Source organism: Drosophila pseudoobscura, chromosome X (assembly GCF_009870125.1).
Source record: "Drosophila pseudoobscura strain MV-25-SWS-2005 chromosome X, UCI_Dpse_MV25, whole genome shotgun sequence".
Classification (NCBI taxonomy): domain Eukaryota; kingdom Metazoa; phylum Arthropoda; class Insecta; order Diptera; family Drosophilidae; genus Drosophila; species Drosophila pseudoobscura.
The window spans coordinates 45,823,105-45,838,204 of NC_046683.1; the positions used below are offsets into that span (position 1 = coordinate 45,823,105).

At 43.9% G+C, this 15,100-nt stretch overlaps 5 protein-coding genes across 5 annotated transcripts; 2 read left to right on the forward strand and 3 right to left on the reverse strand.

The window, feature by feature from the left end:
* Positions 1-309: 309 nt before the first annotated feature.
* On the reverse strand, positions 310-3,540 carry Tsf2 (transferrin 2). Its single transcript, XM_001353371.4, has 6 exons — positions 3,480-3,540; positions 2,935-3,362; positions 2,738-2,871; positions 2,516-2,676; positions 1,787-2,454; positions 310-1,718 (listed from the first exon to the last, which is right to left on the reverse strand). Exons 1-6 carry the CDS (start codon positions 3,538-3,540, stop codon positions 660-662), a joined length of 2,511 nt encoding a protein of 836 aa, XP_001353407.1. The 3' UTR covers positions 310-659.
* LOC6900484 (uncharacterized) lies at positions 3,539-4,159 on the forward strand. The gene is made up of 2 exons (XM_002134838.3): positions 3,539-3,760; positions 3,819-4,159. The coding sequence occupies exon 2, from the start codon at positions 3,824-3,826 to the stop codon at positions 4,004-4,006; it is 183 nt and encodes a 60-aa protein (XP_002134874.2). The 5' UTR covers positions 3,539-3,760; positions 3,819-3,823; the 3' UTR covers positions 4,007-4,159.
* A 185-nt stretch (positions 4,160-4,344) lies between these two features.
* On the forward strand, positions 4,345-5,309 carry Pmm2 (phosphomannomutase). Its single transcript, XM_001353372.4, has one exon. It carries the CDS (start codon positions 4,453-4,455, stop codon positions 5,215-5,217), a length of 765 nt encoding a protein of 254 aa, XP_001353408.1. The 5' UTR covers positions 4,345-4,452; the 3' UTR covers positions 5,218-5,309.
* On the reverse strand, positions 5,302-7,177 carry LOC4813873 (kelch domain-containing protein 4). Its single transcript, XM_001353373.4, has 4 exons — positions 6,935-7,177; positions 6,572-6,877; positions 6,093-6,513; positions 5,302-6,034 (listed from the first exon to the last, which is right to left on the reverse strand). The coding sequence occupies exons 1-4, from the start codon at positions 7,046-7,048 to the stop codon at positions 5,331-5,333; spliced, it is 1,545 nt and encodes a 514-aa protein (XP_001353409.2). The 5' UTR covers positions 7,049-7,177; the 3' UTR covers positions 5,302-5,330.
* A 101-nt stretch (positions 7,178-7,278) lies between these two features.
* Positions 7,279-15,100, reverse strand: LOC4812958 (uncharacterized). Its single transcript, XM_033383960.1, has 8 exons — positions 15,062-15,100; positions 13,843-13,845; positions 10,861-10,950; positions 10,737-10,742; positions 9,993-10,065; positions 9,787-9,876; positions 8,104-8,130; positions 7,279-8,035 (listed from the first exon to the last, which is right to left on the reverse strand). Exons 1-8 carry the CDS (start codon positions 15,083-15,085, stop codon positions 7,371-7,373), a joined length of 978 nt encoding a protein of 325 aa, XP_033239851.1. The 5' UTR covers positions 15,086-15,100; the 3' UTR covers positions 7,279-7,370.

Here is a 15,100-nt window from a genome sequence, read left to right on the forward strand (position 1 = left end):
AAATGGAATAAAATGTATAAAAGAATCCTTTAGAACCATTGAAAAAATACTGGAAAATACTAGAAGAAGTAATGGTATAAAAAATCCGTCGACCCTAAGAAATACGCCATCTATTTACATAAACTTGCCATAACATCATGCCGACACCCAAATGACGTCACCATTGACTCGTCGTTAATTTGAATTCTGGTGCCGTGCTAATACGAAATTGGGACACTAAGACGCTTGGGATAAATGATTTTGTTATGTATACTTTGGGTTTAATTGTGGAGTTTAATTCGATGAATAGATATATAGAAAACCAAGGAAGATGGTTGGTTTATTTATTTATTAAATATACTAATTTGTAAAACTTTGTAAAATCTTGTTGTTCCTTCGTTAATAATTTTTTTGGAACAGTTTGTCATAGGTACAAAAAAATGGACGGACTTAGTTGCTATGTACAAATGCTATGTACATTAAACGTACTGCATTTTCAGTATAGTTCGAGGCACTTTGTAAAAATAATATGACCTTTGTGGACTACAAAAGCGATCTCATAGTGGTCTACTATCTATAATTGGGAATGTAAAAATGTTGATATGTTGCCTTGTCTGTTTGTGCTAGAGATTATTGTACTTCGAGTCTACGTAGATGTTTAGACTGGCAGTGTGTCGCATTTAGAGCATTATAGCTATTGCACTCGAAATTAGCAGACCTATGGAAAGGGCCACTTGAGAGGCACCCGCATAACAGTCGGTTATGCGACGAGCCCTCATATAGTCACTGCCCAAATAGGAATCGTAGGTTCGTTTGTTCCGCGGAATGACCTGTAGTTGCCGAGTGGCATCCTGAAAGATCAGGTCGTAGTGTCCGATCGGAGATGAGAACATGCTGAAACTGAAAGCATCCACATCCTTTCTGCCATAAAGTTGCTGGGCATAGGTCAACAGGTTGATGTACGCATTTAACTGGGTTTCGTTGTAGTTGACTCCACCGCGCGTTACCACGGCATTGGCCTTTACCTTGCCCAAATTACAGCGCTTGTACTCCTGTATTTCTGCGCGGGTGCCATCCGTACACAAGAGCTCGAAGTCGTCGTTCAGCGCATTGCGTGCCCACCACTCCTTCCGTTTGCCGCCCGTGCTCTCCATCACAGTGGTGTGCTTCATGAAGGCCACATGACCGCCGCCTTCCACCAGGCATCGGAATGCACCGGTATGGCCATAATAGTCCTCTGACGCATCACGTCGGCAGTATCTGTAGCTAGTTCCGTGGCACAGGTCACACATGCTGTCATACGGCACTCCGGTGTTATATTCGCTGCTAATGGCACCGGGGACGCAGGACTTTGTGAAGTACTCCGCAGCAGCGCGTACAGAGTCACAGCCGTATGGCCGAATCCAGCCGTTTGAGATGAACAGGGCCATGGGATACGTCCAGCCGGCGGCTGTGTTAATGCCCGTGTGGCAAGTATTCTTGCCTTTCAGGTAAGTGAGCTCCGTATCTGGATCCTCCTCCTTGGCGACAGCCACCACGTAGTAGTACGGCTCCCCCAGATTGTAGACCTCCGACATGAATGGTATCAAATCGTAGTTCAGGCCTCCAGTGTAAACATCTCCGGCATCGAACACAGCAATGTCAGCCTTGCCAGACTGAATGAACTGCATGCAATTGATGTGCGAGTGCATTTTCTTGCAAATGAGCTCGGGCTTCAAGATCTGGGCTTTAAGGGCAGTCTGTAAAGGTTTAATTTAATTAGAAATAGATTGTTGCATCGCTGTTCAGGGATCTCTCTATTACTCACCCTCATTTTAATGCACTTTTCAAGCTCTTGTTCGGAAGTCACGCAAAGGGTCATCGCTGGAATGGGGCATTCCCTTATGCCATATATATAATTGATGGAGCTCTGCAGATACTTTGTGAAGGACTGATCATCTTCGGGTATAAGCGTAAGAGCCCGGCTTGAGTCCTGGAACAGCAGATTGGTTTTCCCGTATCTTTTGGAATCGAAAATGCGGAACTTTTCATAGAGAATCGACCCGTTGTTGCGGTCTGGGGTGTTTCCATCCGAAGAGAAGCTGCTATCCAGACGTTCGTTGCGGAAATTCGAGTTATCAAAACGATCGTAGGGATTCTGATTTCTGCTATAGGCATTGCTTGGGTCATATTGATTGCCGAACTGATCATAGGCGTTGCTGCGACCTTGCTCATTATTGAACTTGTTCTGCTCATAGTTGGTAAACCCGGCTCCTCCCTGGTTGTTGGGAGTTGTTTCACGAAGCCCGTCCGAGTACAGCTCAGAAATGCGTTTCAAAAACAACTGATACTGCTTTCTGTCACTGAAGCTGCGCGCCGAAGATGTTACAATGGCATCGGCTGGCACTTGGCCCCAATTGCATTGGCGGTAGTCGTTAATGGGAACGCGACGACCATCCCGGCAAAGCAGTTCGAAACTGTCCGGGGACAAGTTTTCTGAAAATAAATATAGTATGCTAACGAGGCATCCCTTTTCATGGCAAATAAAACTACTCACTGAATTCTGGCGTCTGCAGCATTTCACCAACTGTCGAGTGACGCAAAAAGGCAACGTCACCGGCTTCCAGGAGACATCTAAATGCTCCTTCGTATCCGAAATAGGGATCTGCCGACGAACAGCGGCCACCGGGGATCTTGCCAGTGCAAAGGGTACAAAGTCTGCAAAGAATTTTTGTTGTTTTCTCTAAAAATCTCTACAAATTCCTTTAATTGCACTTACTTGTCGGAGTTGTCTCCAATGGGATTGTATTTGTCAGTCAGAGAGTAGACGGCACACGACCTGTTGAAGTAGTTGGCAGCAGTTTTTACTTGATTGTTGCAATCCACAACTTCCATTCCACCTTCTTTTTGGAGCTACAAATAAATCCATCATGAGAGTCCACCCAAGAAAGGCAAGACAAGTAATTTAGTTCCTACCGTGTGTATTGGCACAATCCATCCGGCCAAGCTTCCAACCCACGGAAAGCATGCCCGCTTATTGCGAAGACCGTGCAGACTAGTAACATCGGAAAGTGCACCCTTCTTGATCACCGCCACGGACTGATACTCTTGAAAGCCGCCCTCCAATTTTTCCTGCATTATGGGAATCAGGGAGTTGTAGCGACCAGCTGTGAAGACATCGCCGGCGTCCAGTGAAGTAATGTGGGCCTTCTCACGATCGATGTGGTGGATACACTCGTCTGCGCTATATGCCTTGAAGCATGTTAAATTCAGAAACGCTTCATCAAAGAGTGCGCGGTCACGTTCTATGGCAACAGTTAGGTTTAGGCACTTGTACTGCTCCTCCATACTTTTCGTGCACCAAATAACTTGGCTTGTTCTATGCTCATTGTAGTGATGTTGTGCTGACAGAAAATAAATAATAGTTTTATTGGATAGTAATGTTTGAGTGATACGCTGGTGACGAACGAGCAACGCCCAAAGGTATCACGGCCTTAATCTCCATCCTAAACCTTTCTTACCGTAAGTGACGGTGAAACAAAGAACGCTGACTAGAGCCACACAAACTGGGGCTCTAACCATCTTAATTATATTTAAGCAAACAAATTAAACACACAATCTAAAACAGATATTACAAAATTGACACACCCAAGCCTAGCTCCAACAAAAAATATACCAGTGTGACCGTCAGAAATGTACCGAAGCATACCGTCTCATTTGAAAAATATACCGCCATAGGTCCGCGGTCCCACTGCAACCCAGTTGCGTTTGGCATTTTTTAGCATCTTTCGGCACAACACAGGTGTTTTTTGTTTTGTAACAAATTTCTCGATTTTATTTTAACGTATTAATTGTTTAAGATAAAATGGCAGCTCTACGTGGATGGAAATTCGTTGGCTTCGTATCCTGCATTGTGGGAGCCATTGGACTAGCGGTGTATCCTGTTATACTGGACCCAATGCTCAATACGGAGAAGTACAAGTCGCTCCAGGAGTACAGCAAAATAAAAAGAGATGAGCTGCAATATACTATCAAAAGAAAGGACTGAAAGGGAAAGATGTATTTAAAAATGCTGTGCCATGTAATTGGCATGCGGATTAGGCATAAAACAAGATGTACATTTTGTAGTTTCCAAACAACCAAAAACACAAAAACTATTTGTTATCGATAAATATAATTTACCTATTGTTCGTATAATTTATGCAATTAAGGTACTCAGATATTATTTGATAATGTACAATAATAACCCGGATAACTTCCCCCCAAATTTAAAATATATTATAACTTTAAATATTTGGCGCAATCCTTGCTTTATATGGAAAAATATCGGCGTGTAGATGCACCAAGCTTTTGCCTTTGGAAATCTGGAAAAGCTTTAGGGTATTTCTCATAGATTCGTTGCCGCGTACAAGTTGTTTTTGTTATTCTTTATCAGCGTCATACGTGGTGTTTGCATTTTAGATATTATATGGTAAAATTAGCCGAGCAACCAAGATGAGCACGGAAACCCTCAGCCGCGATGAAATTCTTCTACTGTTCGATGTGGATGGTACGCTTACAATGCCCCGGTCAGTGGTACAGCCGGAATTTGAAGAGTTCCTCTACGCAGAGGTTAAACCTCGGGCGACGATTGGAATTGTTGGCGGGTCTGATCTGGAGAAAATGTTCGAGCAGCTTAGCGGCCAGAAGATTCTTACGAAATTCGATTTCATATTCCCCGAGAACGGGCTGGTGCAAATCGAAGGTGGCGCCGAAGTTGGAAAGCAAAATATAATCCAGCATTTGGGAGAGCCAGCGCTAAAGCGGTTCATAAACTATGTTCTTCGATACCTATCCGAGCTAGATGTTCCCATTAAACGTGGTACGTTCATTGAATTCCGCAATGGAATGATGAACGTCTGCCCAATCGGTCGGCAGTGCACTCGAGAGGAGAGGAACATGTTTGCCCTATATGACATCGAACATAAGATCCGGGAGAAGATGATCGCCGCGCTTAAAAAGGAGTTCGCCGATGTGGACCTCACCTACAGCATAGGCGGACAAATCAGTTTCGATGTCTTTCCCCATGGCTGGGACAAAACGTATTGCCTTCGACACATTGAAGCCCATTATAAATATAAGGAAATACATTTCTTCGGTGACAAGACGGAACCGGGTGGCAACGACTATGAAATTTATACCGATCCACGAATTATTGGGCACAAGGTGAACACTCCACACGATACAAAGCGTATACTGACAGAGATTCTGAAACTATAAACACATCTGCAGATCGCTTATAAGTTACGCAAATATTGATCAATATTCCATTGTATATATGTATGATTAAAGCAAAAGTTGAAATATAGTGGTGACACTATGGGTATATTTATTTAGTCAGTGTCCATGTCAGAGCTGCTGGAGCTATCCTCATCACTCCCGCTGGTCTCCTCATCGGAGCTGCTGCTATCGCTGTCGACCCAATCGTGTGCCTTAAAATTATTTGGGATTAAGACTTTCCACTCCAGCTTGTGCAGGTCTAGGGCATAGAAGTCGTTGAATGTCATCTGCTTGGCGTCTTCTTCAAACAGTCCACCAAAGACGTACAATGTGCCCTTGCACACACAAAGTCCAGGATTCATCCGCGGCGATGGCACAGATGTGGCACGCTGTGGCTTGTTACCAAAGAGGCTGGGTATGGCAGATATGTAGGGTGTTGTACCACTGGTACTGGGTCCACCAACTGTGACGGTGAATATGCCATCGGTTGTGGTCACAGGCCCTGCCGGAGCGGCCTTGCTTTCACCCATTTCGACATCAGTCGAGTCCTTTGCGTTCTTTTTGGCAGCAGGACTGCTTTTTTCCAGGATTTCGAGCAAACGCCATGTTTGTGCAGTCAAGTCAAAGGCCAGTAAGTCGTCACTAAACTGTCCATGCACATCTTCGTCATCCTCATTGACATCCATTACGCCGCCAAAGCAATACGCTTTGCCATTTGCAGCGACAGTGCAGCCAACACTACTCCGCGGCTTGGGTCGATAGCCTCCGGGTTTGACGGCGATCCATTTGTATTTATTTTCACCATCTCCGCTGTTTTCTAGGACCACGAAAGGTTAAGATGGGTGTACATGATTAAGTAGGGTTTAATATCTTACTATCTTGAGTCAGGGCAAACATATCGGTGTGAGTGACGCCCCGATCGATGTCCTTCTTCATTGACGCTCTCGAGTAGCCACCCCAGACGAAAACTTTACCATCCGGAGCCGCAGCAATGCAGCATCCGGATCTAACGTGCGGAATGGTGGGGCCGCCTATTTCTACCTTTAACCATTGGTAGGTCTCAAGGGAGAAAACGTGGACATCGTTGAAGTAATTGTATGACTGGTTGTTATCGTGAAAGCCACCGAAAATAAACAAACGCTTCTTTGAAGCCGTCATTCGATGGCCACTCCTGGCACTTGGTCCATTGGGTGCTGAAAGTTTTTCCCATTTTCGCGACTTGAGACTGAATTTCCATAGGTCTCTATAGTGATGGAACTGCAGCTGGGATGGACTTGCGTGCTCCCCACCAAACATCTATAAATATTTGTATTACGATCAACTGTTTTGGATTAATTAAAGGCTGTGGACATACCCACAATTCTCCACCGTTGCTTGCCAGAGAAACCATTTGATGGCCGCTTCGTGGGGTCGGTCCGCCAGGAGAGCGCAGTGCCTTCCACTCGTTTGCTTTTATGTTGTAGAAAAACAAGTCATTATACACACTGATGTTGGCTCCATTATAGAGCTCTCCTCCAAACATAATTAATTCCTCCTTCTCGGGATGCGCCACCAAGGTAAAGTTGGACCGAGGACTGGGCGGCGGACAGACTTCTTCAGTAATGCCATCTAGCCGGCCTTCCTTCACCTCCAGCATATGGATGATATCAGTAATGTTGGCCTGAAGGAAAATGTGAACAGGCATTAAAGGCTTCTTTCAGATTTAGTTAGTTCATACTTCTCCGAGTTTTTCCAGCATTTTCTTCTGCTTGGCAGCATTTTTCTTGTCCGTTTTCATTGCAGTTTTCTCGGCACCCTTGCCTTTCTTCTTATTTTTGTCCTTTTTACCCATTTTATTTAGTTTAAACTTTAAAGAATTGAATAAAAACAACTTTGGCCGCACGTGTAAATTGATAGAAATTATCGGTATATCGATCAAATTTGTGCGAAATACCTTAACGCGTTTTTAAAAGTAATCGTTCACGCCAGAACGATACTTTTAAAAATATATAATCAAATTTGAAATCTATATAAATTTATAAGAAAATTCCAGCGCCTATGTAGGTTACATTACAAAGAGTGTAAAATAGATAAGTTTATTGATTTTATCGTCAATTTTGCATTAATTTTACAAGATTATACAAAAAAAAAAATACATCATAATTGTTATGTACTTATGATTGTGTTGGATTGTTGCCCACAGCAGCTAGATGGCTAACGGACCAGCTTGAATCGAATCCACAGGCAGAATCTGAATCGGAATCGGCTGTGAAGGACGTGTGATCCATGCCTTTAGGAGCACGAACTTGATTCGGAGTGGTGGGCATGCTGCTGTAGCCGCTGTTCAGATTCGAGCTTGAGTTGGATGAGCAAATGGAGTCCCGAGGCGAGTTCGTTGCATTGGACGCATACGATGACCTTTTCGAGGACTTATTCCGCTTGGTTTCTACTGACTTCGGTGGTGGCATTAGGTCTTCTGTACGTTGTGTTATATTGTCAGCAGAGCCCCACGACTTGTGCACAACGTCATAGATGTTTCGGTTATTTGGAACACTCGCCCTCGAACCCGGTATCGAGTTCGTGCCGTACGGTGTGGTCGCTACTCTCTGATTCGGATGGCGACTCCGTGTCGTACCAACGTGGTGATGATGACGCTGATGAGGGTGTTGGTGAGATCGCTGGTGATGGCGATTTGCTGTTGTGGCCCCGCCACTGCCATATCCCGTCGGAGCTACCCCACTGCCATTGCCCACTCCCAAGAAATTGCTGAAAGCCTCTGTTGTCTTCTTTACCCGGACATTCAGTGAACCAATCCGAAGGAATCCCAAATCTTTTTCGACTGTAAATCAAGCAAAACAATTTTAATTATTTGCGACCATCGAATAATCATAATTATAATAGACCTACTTGTATGCTTTTTTCGTGCTTTGATTTCTGAAAATTAACCAAAAAGAAATACTTTAAATGATTGCTTGATTTCGAATTCGAAGAATCAAATGAACAATATGCTGAAACATTTACATATAAAACAAATGCCATATAACTCTTATGGATGTATGTATGTATGGAGGTACATGTTGGATCAGGCGATGAGGAATAACATGGAAGAAATAATAAGGAAGAAAGGAAAACTTACCAATAGAAATGCAATCAGGCTTTGCAACTCAAAATGCTTTCGAAAATACAATTAAAATTAAGAAATAAAAAGATTTCAGCTACCAATCGGAAAAGGAGTATGCATATATATATTTACAGGCCGATAGTTAAAAGCGGATTTATGCAAAGGCTTATAGCAAAAGCAATGGATATTTAATCAACATTAATAGTTGGATAATACTCAAGATCGTTAAAACTTTCAACCTGCCTCCAGGTACCGTTGAGTCCGCCGTTGAATCGCATCGCTTGAATCTCTACATACAGCAAAATTGAAAATAAAATAGAGGTTCCCATTGCATATTAATTACTAGCAGAAGAAGTCGAATATTCGAATATACGCTACGTCTCGAGGTGTTTGTCAGTGATGTTTGGAATCAGTGTTTTTGTTTTTAACAAATAAGAAACTGTTAATCCGTTAAAAAGCGCATTCTCGTTGTGAATTAGTGTATGTTCAAGGATTAAACTATAGCTATCATTCAGATATAGTAAATTTTGATGTAGTTTATACAATCTCTTAATGTGCAATTGAGATTTCTAGCAGAATTATAATTTTAAATGCAGCTACTCAATTTGTGTATATTTTATTATAATAAATAAACATGCGATTATTTATAAATGTGTATAAAAATTGATTACTTATGTTTAGTTACTCGGCACACCATTGCGATAGATTAGATTGGGCTTAAGTTTAAGGCTAAGCCTAAGGCTTGTGGGAGTTTTATACATGGAGAAAATAATACAAACAAATAGATACAGTCATGCTGTGGCATTAATACACTGGTGTTGGCATGAGCTATACATACATACATACATATCAACGAATTTTGCTATTCAATAGGCAAGCCTTCGTATTGGAAAGAGTAGAAAATAATACAATAGTGTGAACCACAATGGGTCATCCTTTGCCACCAATTGTTTAGAAGCATATTTGTGGCATATGTAAAATAAAAATTCAAATACAAGCAATACTTAATTGCAATACCCTTTAGCTGGGCTGTTCTGGGTTAGTAACAATATCTTTGGCTTTGGTGGCGGACCGAAAGGTTTTACGGAGAAAGCTCTCTTTGCGCCGAGTGGAGGTGCCGGCCCGCACAAATCCAGGATTCTTTTCACCCTGCACAACCTCACAGGGCACCAAATCGTCCTCAGGATTCGATTTGAACAAGATCGATTGCACTGATGGCTTCTTTGGGCGACGCTGTGACTGACGCACCATCAGCGACTGGGAGCGCGCCACAGCGCCTCCACTCGCACCGCCTCCGCCACTGACGGTGGCATAAAGCAGCTGAGAGCGTTTCTTGCCGCGGGTTAGAACACTGCCCAGTGTACCGCCGGTGAGATCCCCAGCACCGTATGGAAACGTGTCAAAGTATTGGGCTCCGAGGCGGTAATTGTTGTTCACCTCCGTATTGAGGAAATACTTTTGATACTCACTGCTGCACGTGGAGGCCGATACACTCGGTCGCTGGCGGCTATAGTCCAATGGCTTGTTGCCACTCCAATCCATAATGTCACGGTTGGCCTCTGCAATGGCATCGAATTGAATTAACCATTAAAAGATACAGTGAAAGATCATCGTATGAGAAGCATCTTATATCTTATGGTCGTTGATTTACGGTTCATCAAATACGAATACTTACTGTAGACATTCCACAGTAATTCAAAGATATTATCTCTTCCAAACTGAGTTGCCAAATGAAGCGGTGTGTATCCCTACAAAGAAATAAATAAATTTAATTGCCCAAAATTCTATATATTTAATTATTGATTCAGTGTATTTTCCAACATTTTCTGGCTTGGGTTGAGAGAAGGAACTGGCTTTGTAGTAGGGTCTCCTACTGGGGAAAAATCCACTGGGAAACACAGGATATTGCCATTTGCGGTGAGTGTGTGTCTGTTGTTGTTGTTGTTGTAAAGAGCGTATCGAATCTTTTAAAATTGTGATTGACAATTCACTTTGTTTCTAGACGTGGATGTGACATTTTAATACATTCGAGTGAATTTAATTTCGCTGGAACAAAGCAGCGTTCAATTTAAAATTTTGTAAACTCGAATGCACACCAAAACACAGAGGAGAGCAGAGCAGAGCAGCGCGGAGTCGTGATGGAAGGAAGGAAGTGAAGGATTCGGAGGTGACAGAACGGTGTGGCACAATTGGATGTGCTCGTCATGATTTGTCACAGATTGCCTGGGGAAGGGTTACGTTACGTTGCTACGATACGTTGCACGAAAGCACAGCTCTGTGACGCTGTGACATGTGACGCACATTCACGCGCAACCGGGGGGTGGGGGGAGTCGGGGGGACAAGCCAATAAGTCGCAATCGGTTCGTACACATACTCGTATATTATTAAAATTGCTTCATCAGATTTACATTTCACTTACCCCATTCTAAAGTGTCAACAGTTTGGCGAACAGGGACCACATCAAATGAAATGAAATAAAAGAAAGAGTTGGCATAGATGAAGGGAATTGGGATGTCCGGATTGGGAATAGGATAAGTACTCACCGTCTTGGCGTTTACGTCCGCTTTATAGGTGCCGGCAATTAGTTTAACAACATCTTCGTTTCCATGCTTGGCAGCCCAGTGTAGAGCAGTCTAAGAAATATGTATATAATATCACATTTAGTAGGGGTATTAGGAGCTCAAGGAATCGATCCCCCACCCCCAAGACACACACACACACAGTAGCAGAAGTAACTGTCGGTGTCGATGGCGGTGTCCCCAAACGCTACTCATATGCCCCACTTCTGGAACTATTTGTTCCGCCATCAATTTACTTTGCAGGGCATCAGAGGACGAGGACCGTGGACTGAGGACTGAGGACCCTACCCGACCCGACCCAACAGCAGCCGCCGCCGCATCCCGAGATTAACCGATATAAATAAATTGGCCAGCCACCGCTGAATGCCTCTTGCCTCAATTATTTTCATGTTAACATAATAATTTAGTATGGCAAAACGATTTGGTTGGACGCGATAAGCCCCGTCCTGAACTGGAAGATCGCCACCACCACCACCACCACTACCACCAACCACTGGGGCAGTGGCAGTGGCTGTGGCAGTGCAGCATGGAAGCAGAGTGCATGTTGATTTTCTATAGAATTGTTTGCCGCCGCGCCGCATTGCAGCCCACGTACATATCTCCCATGTGTTGACAATGAAGACGGTCACTTTTGAACAGCTACGACAAACGAGAGAGAAGAGAGCTACAGCTACCCGATCGGGCCGAACAAATAGAGTTTAAGTCAATTCCCATAGTCTGTGCTGTGCTCTGCTCTGCTCTTCTCTGCTCTGCTGTGCTGCGATCGGTATGTAATTCTTTTCAAGGGAAATTTGTTTCGTGTCTCCCGTTTAAGATGCGGCTGCGATGTGCAGCCCCAGCCCCAGCCCCAGCCCCAGACCCAGTCCCGGACCCTGACGTAGTTATTGCTGTCGATGCATCTTAATCTGCCCGGCCTGGCATTTAATCTCGTCCATTGTCTTTTGCGAACCAATGATCACGGCCAGGAGCTGAAAGCTGGGAAGCTCGAAGTCCGAGGCCCGATGCTCGAAGATGGGAGATGGGAGCTGGGAGCTCCGATCTGGGATCTGGGCAAGGTGAACGGCGGAATGTTGAATATAATTTGGTTATAGCCGATACCGAGGCTTCTTTCTAATCAATTAGCGAATGTTTTTTTATGTTAGCCCAGAGATAAGGGATTGCTTCAATTTGAACGGTTTGAATCGATTCCGTCCTTATTTTATGACTGATTTTTGCACAGCCAGATCTATTACAATCAATTAGATATAAGTATGGACAAGAGTTCATTTAATTATTAAAGCAGCAACGATTTGAGATCTGAGACGGGCATTGTCCGTTCAGTTCATTGGCGGATTATCGCCTTGTCGACAGGCAGATGTTAAAAATCTTGCGACCGGTTTGGATTTACAAATCGTCTCACGCGCAGAGTTGCGCGGAGCGCGATTTTAGCCATTTCGGGAAGTTGGCCAGGCCGATACACACTCTCTGTCTGTCTGTCTCGAGCCCCTTTTTACATATGGCACGTTGTCCGTCTGCACGTTTAAATTTATTGTCCATTCCATTAATGGTGGCAAGGGACAGGAATTTTGTGTCTTTGAAAGTGAAATGCCATAAATTCTTGTGTCTCGTTCGGTTGTGGCATTGTATTGGCACCACCATAAGCAAACAGCACAGCACAGAACAGAACAGAACTGCACAGAACAGGACAGAGCGATCTGCTCTGGTCTGCTCTGCTCTCTGGAGGAGCAGTGCAAGTCCAAGATGAAGCTGGGGCTGTCGTGGAATCCCTACTCAGCAGTGGCTCTCGCACCCAGGGAGCGGTGGTGGAGGCCAGCAGCAATGGCAACAGCAACATCAACAGCCCCATGGCTCACAAATTCCAGGAGCAGAGATTCCAATACTTAGTCGTGCGACATTTAGCCGTGTTCCCCGATCCGTTATTGCTTCATGATAATAAAAGGATGTCAGGAATACTTGAGACAGGCGGCTCAGGCTTGGCTCCAAAAGGTGTTTAAAGGGTCCGAATAACATCGGAACCCAACTAAACGACTACAACGACAGTAAGAGTATCGGATATCAGAGGATATTCTAATTTGGCAAGCGATAAAAGGTGACATTTTCGATTAAATAAGGTATTTGCTTGCTCATCGTCTACAGTCGCTATTTTACTTTTTCTATGAAAACTAGTTCTTTAGTTTGGAAATATATTTTGCACTGAATTGAAACATCTTCGAATTTTGAGAGCAGTAAAAAGCGCAGCTAAGGCCGCGACTCTACATTTATACCCTTTACTCAGTCAGTATGGCTCCTCTCCGCCAGAGGGCGCACATAATGCACGGCAAAGAGTGTGTGAGAGAGAGATAGCAAAGGTGTAAGCGGCGTGGCCACGCCTTCTGGCTATAATAATAATCCGATCTCATCTAGATTCTAGAATCTGGTAAACATAGTCATTTTCTATAGTTCTGCGTTTTTAGTTATTACGTATTTTCAAAATTGTGGATGCCACAGATTATCGTTTTTTTGTGGGGGCGGAAGAGGGCGTGTTGGAATTTTGAAATAAACTTGATTCAGTGTGATATCACAGGAGTCTGGATACAAACTTTCGTTGCTCTAGCTCTTAATGATTCCGAGAACTAATCGACTTGTTGCTGATCAAGAATATATATCCTTAATGGGGTCGACAATGCTTCCTTCTGGGTATTACACACATCCATTTTCGGCACAAATCTAATATACCCCCAACTCTTTTTGAGTATTTGATCGGCAAGACTCGAGACGAGCAGCAATGTGCCAATGTCATGCACACGACATGTATTTTGGGCATTTACTTTTGCACTTGTCGCTGATCAAGTGATGTCCGACAACGTTTAGAGATTACATAGATAGATGGCTGTCCCTTTTCATTTAATGATATGTAAAGTACGTATAGATATATTTAGATTTGTTGCAATAATAGTCAATACTTACATACTGAGATCCGATACGATCCAGTGGACAGACATATAAAGAAAAGAACAGCAAAAGAAATAATAAGGATAAATAGGTGCAAATTTAGTACAATCTTTGGTGATAAATTGGCACACAAATTGGCAAAAGCAACACAAATTGGAGGCTGCTACTAATTTGCCTTGTAAACGGGGACAGGGCAATGTAATGCGGGAAAATTAAAGAATAAATATATACATATGTCTATAGTACGCATGGATCTGTTTGCGAGTATATGCCCCGTTTTTTTTTCCTTTAACAAGTTAATAACACATTGGCCAGCTTCAACGGCAATTACATCGTTCTTTTCTGGCAGATGGACACCGGGGCTCACGCCCTTACAGCAGCGGGCAAGGCTGGGAGTCGTGTGTATTGCCAGCGTCTCAAAAGTTGAGACCGCTTTCTGTGCGAAAATGTATGGCCCTAATGGTGCAAACTATGTATGATAATGAGGGTCCTGCGCGAGTCCTGCGCGAGTCCTGGAATGCGGGCTGGCTAGTGCGGATGCACGTACGTTTAGCGCCAAAAGTCGAGCGCGCCTGCAAGAGAGCAAGAGAGAGAGCGAGGTCTTCGGACATGACGGCCCTCGAAGGCGTTTTGATCGAAATTCGATATTGTGTTGATAAGCCAAGAATTGCCAGACCTGACAGACAGGACAGGGCTGGACAGGACAGGACAGGATAGGACAGTGGGACAGACAGATAGACGGACCCTACCAACAAGGAAGGCTGTTTTAGCACGTTCAGGCGCTGTAACCCAGAAGCTGTCATTTTGATGAATCGCCAGGACACGAAAACTGTCATGTTGAACATGTCCGCTTTGGTTATAATTAAGACTCGCACTCGCATGTTCCTCTCCCGACTTGGCAGGCGTAATTGCAGTTGGATCAGAGCCACTGATCGGCGTGTAGGTAGGTCGTACCCGCGTACCCGTAAAGGCACAATAAAGCCACCTTTGCGCCCATTTAATTTCACTGAAGATCGCTGGCCAAATTAATTTATCATTATGGTGCCGCTTTCCTGACTCTTGTCAAGGCTGTCCACCGATACTGGAATAATGACGACAGCAGCAGCAGTACTCCACTCCACTCCAGTAGAACCCCAGATACTAGTACTATATACATTAATATATTACATTAATGAGAGTTTAATTTGTGTTTGTTTTCCCAAGTGCTGCCATTAGAATGTTCACGTATACTTACGCCCTGTTTCCGATTGTAGAACATCGTCGAAAATGCCAG

Coding starts and splice junctions, on each gene's coding strand:
- Tsf2 (XM_001353371.4), bottom strand. CDS start 3,540: ATGGTTAGAGCCCCAGTTTGTGTGGCTCTAGTCAGCGTTCTTTGTTTC. Junction 2,872..2,934: donor GGATTGTGCCAATACACACG/GTAGGAACTAAA, acceptor ATTTATTTGTAG/CTCCAAAAAGAAGGTGGAAT. Junction 1,719..1,786: donor AAAAGTGCATTAAAATGAGG/GTGAGTAATAGA, acceptor AAACCTTTACAG/ACTGCCCTTAAAGCCCAGAT.
- LOC6900484 (XM_002134838.3), top strand. CDS start 3,824: ATGGCAGCTCTACGTGGATGGAAATTCGTTGGCTTCGTATCCTGCATT.
- Pmm2 (XM_001353372.4), top strand. CDS start 4,453: ATGAGCACGGAAACCCTCAGCCGCGATGAAATTCTTCTACTGTTCGAT.
- LOC4813873 (XM_001353373.4), bottom strand. CDS start 7,048: ATGGGTAAAAAGGACAAAAATAAGAAGAAAGGCAAGGGTGCCGAGAAA. Junction 6,514..6,571: donor GCAACGGTGGAGAATTGTGG/GTATGTCCACAG, acceptor AAATATTTATAG/ATGTTTGGTGGGGAGCACGC. Junction 6,035..6,092: donor GTTTGCCCTGACTCAAGATA/GTAAGATATTAA, acceptor TCGTGGTCCTAG/AAAACAGCGGAGATGGTGAA.
- LOC4812958 (XM_033383960.1), bottom strand. CDS start 15,085: ATGTTCTACAATCGGAAACAGGGC. Junction 9,877..9,992: donor ATTACTGTGGAATGTCTACA/GTAAGTATTCGT, acceptor ATGCCATTGCAG/AGGCCAACCGTGACATTATG. Junction 8,131..9,786: donor ATCGGCCTCCACGTGCAGCA/GTGAGTATCAAA, acceptor GTTAATTTTCAG/AAATCAAAGCACGAAAAAAG.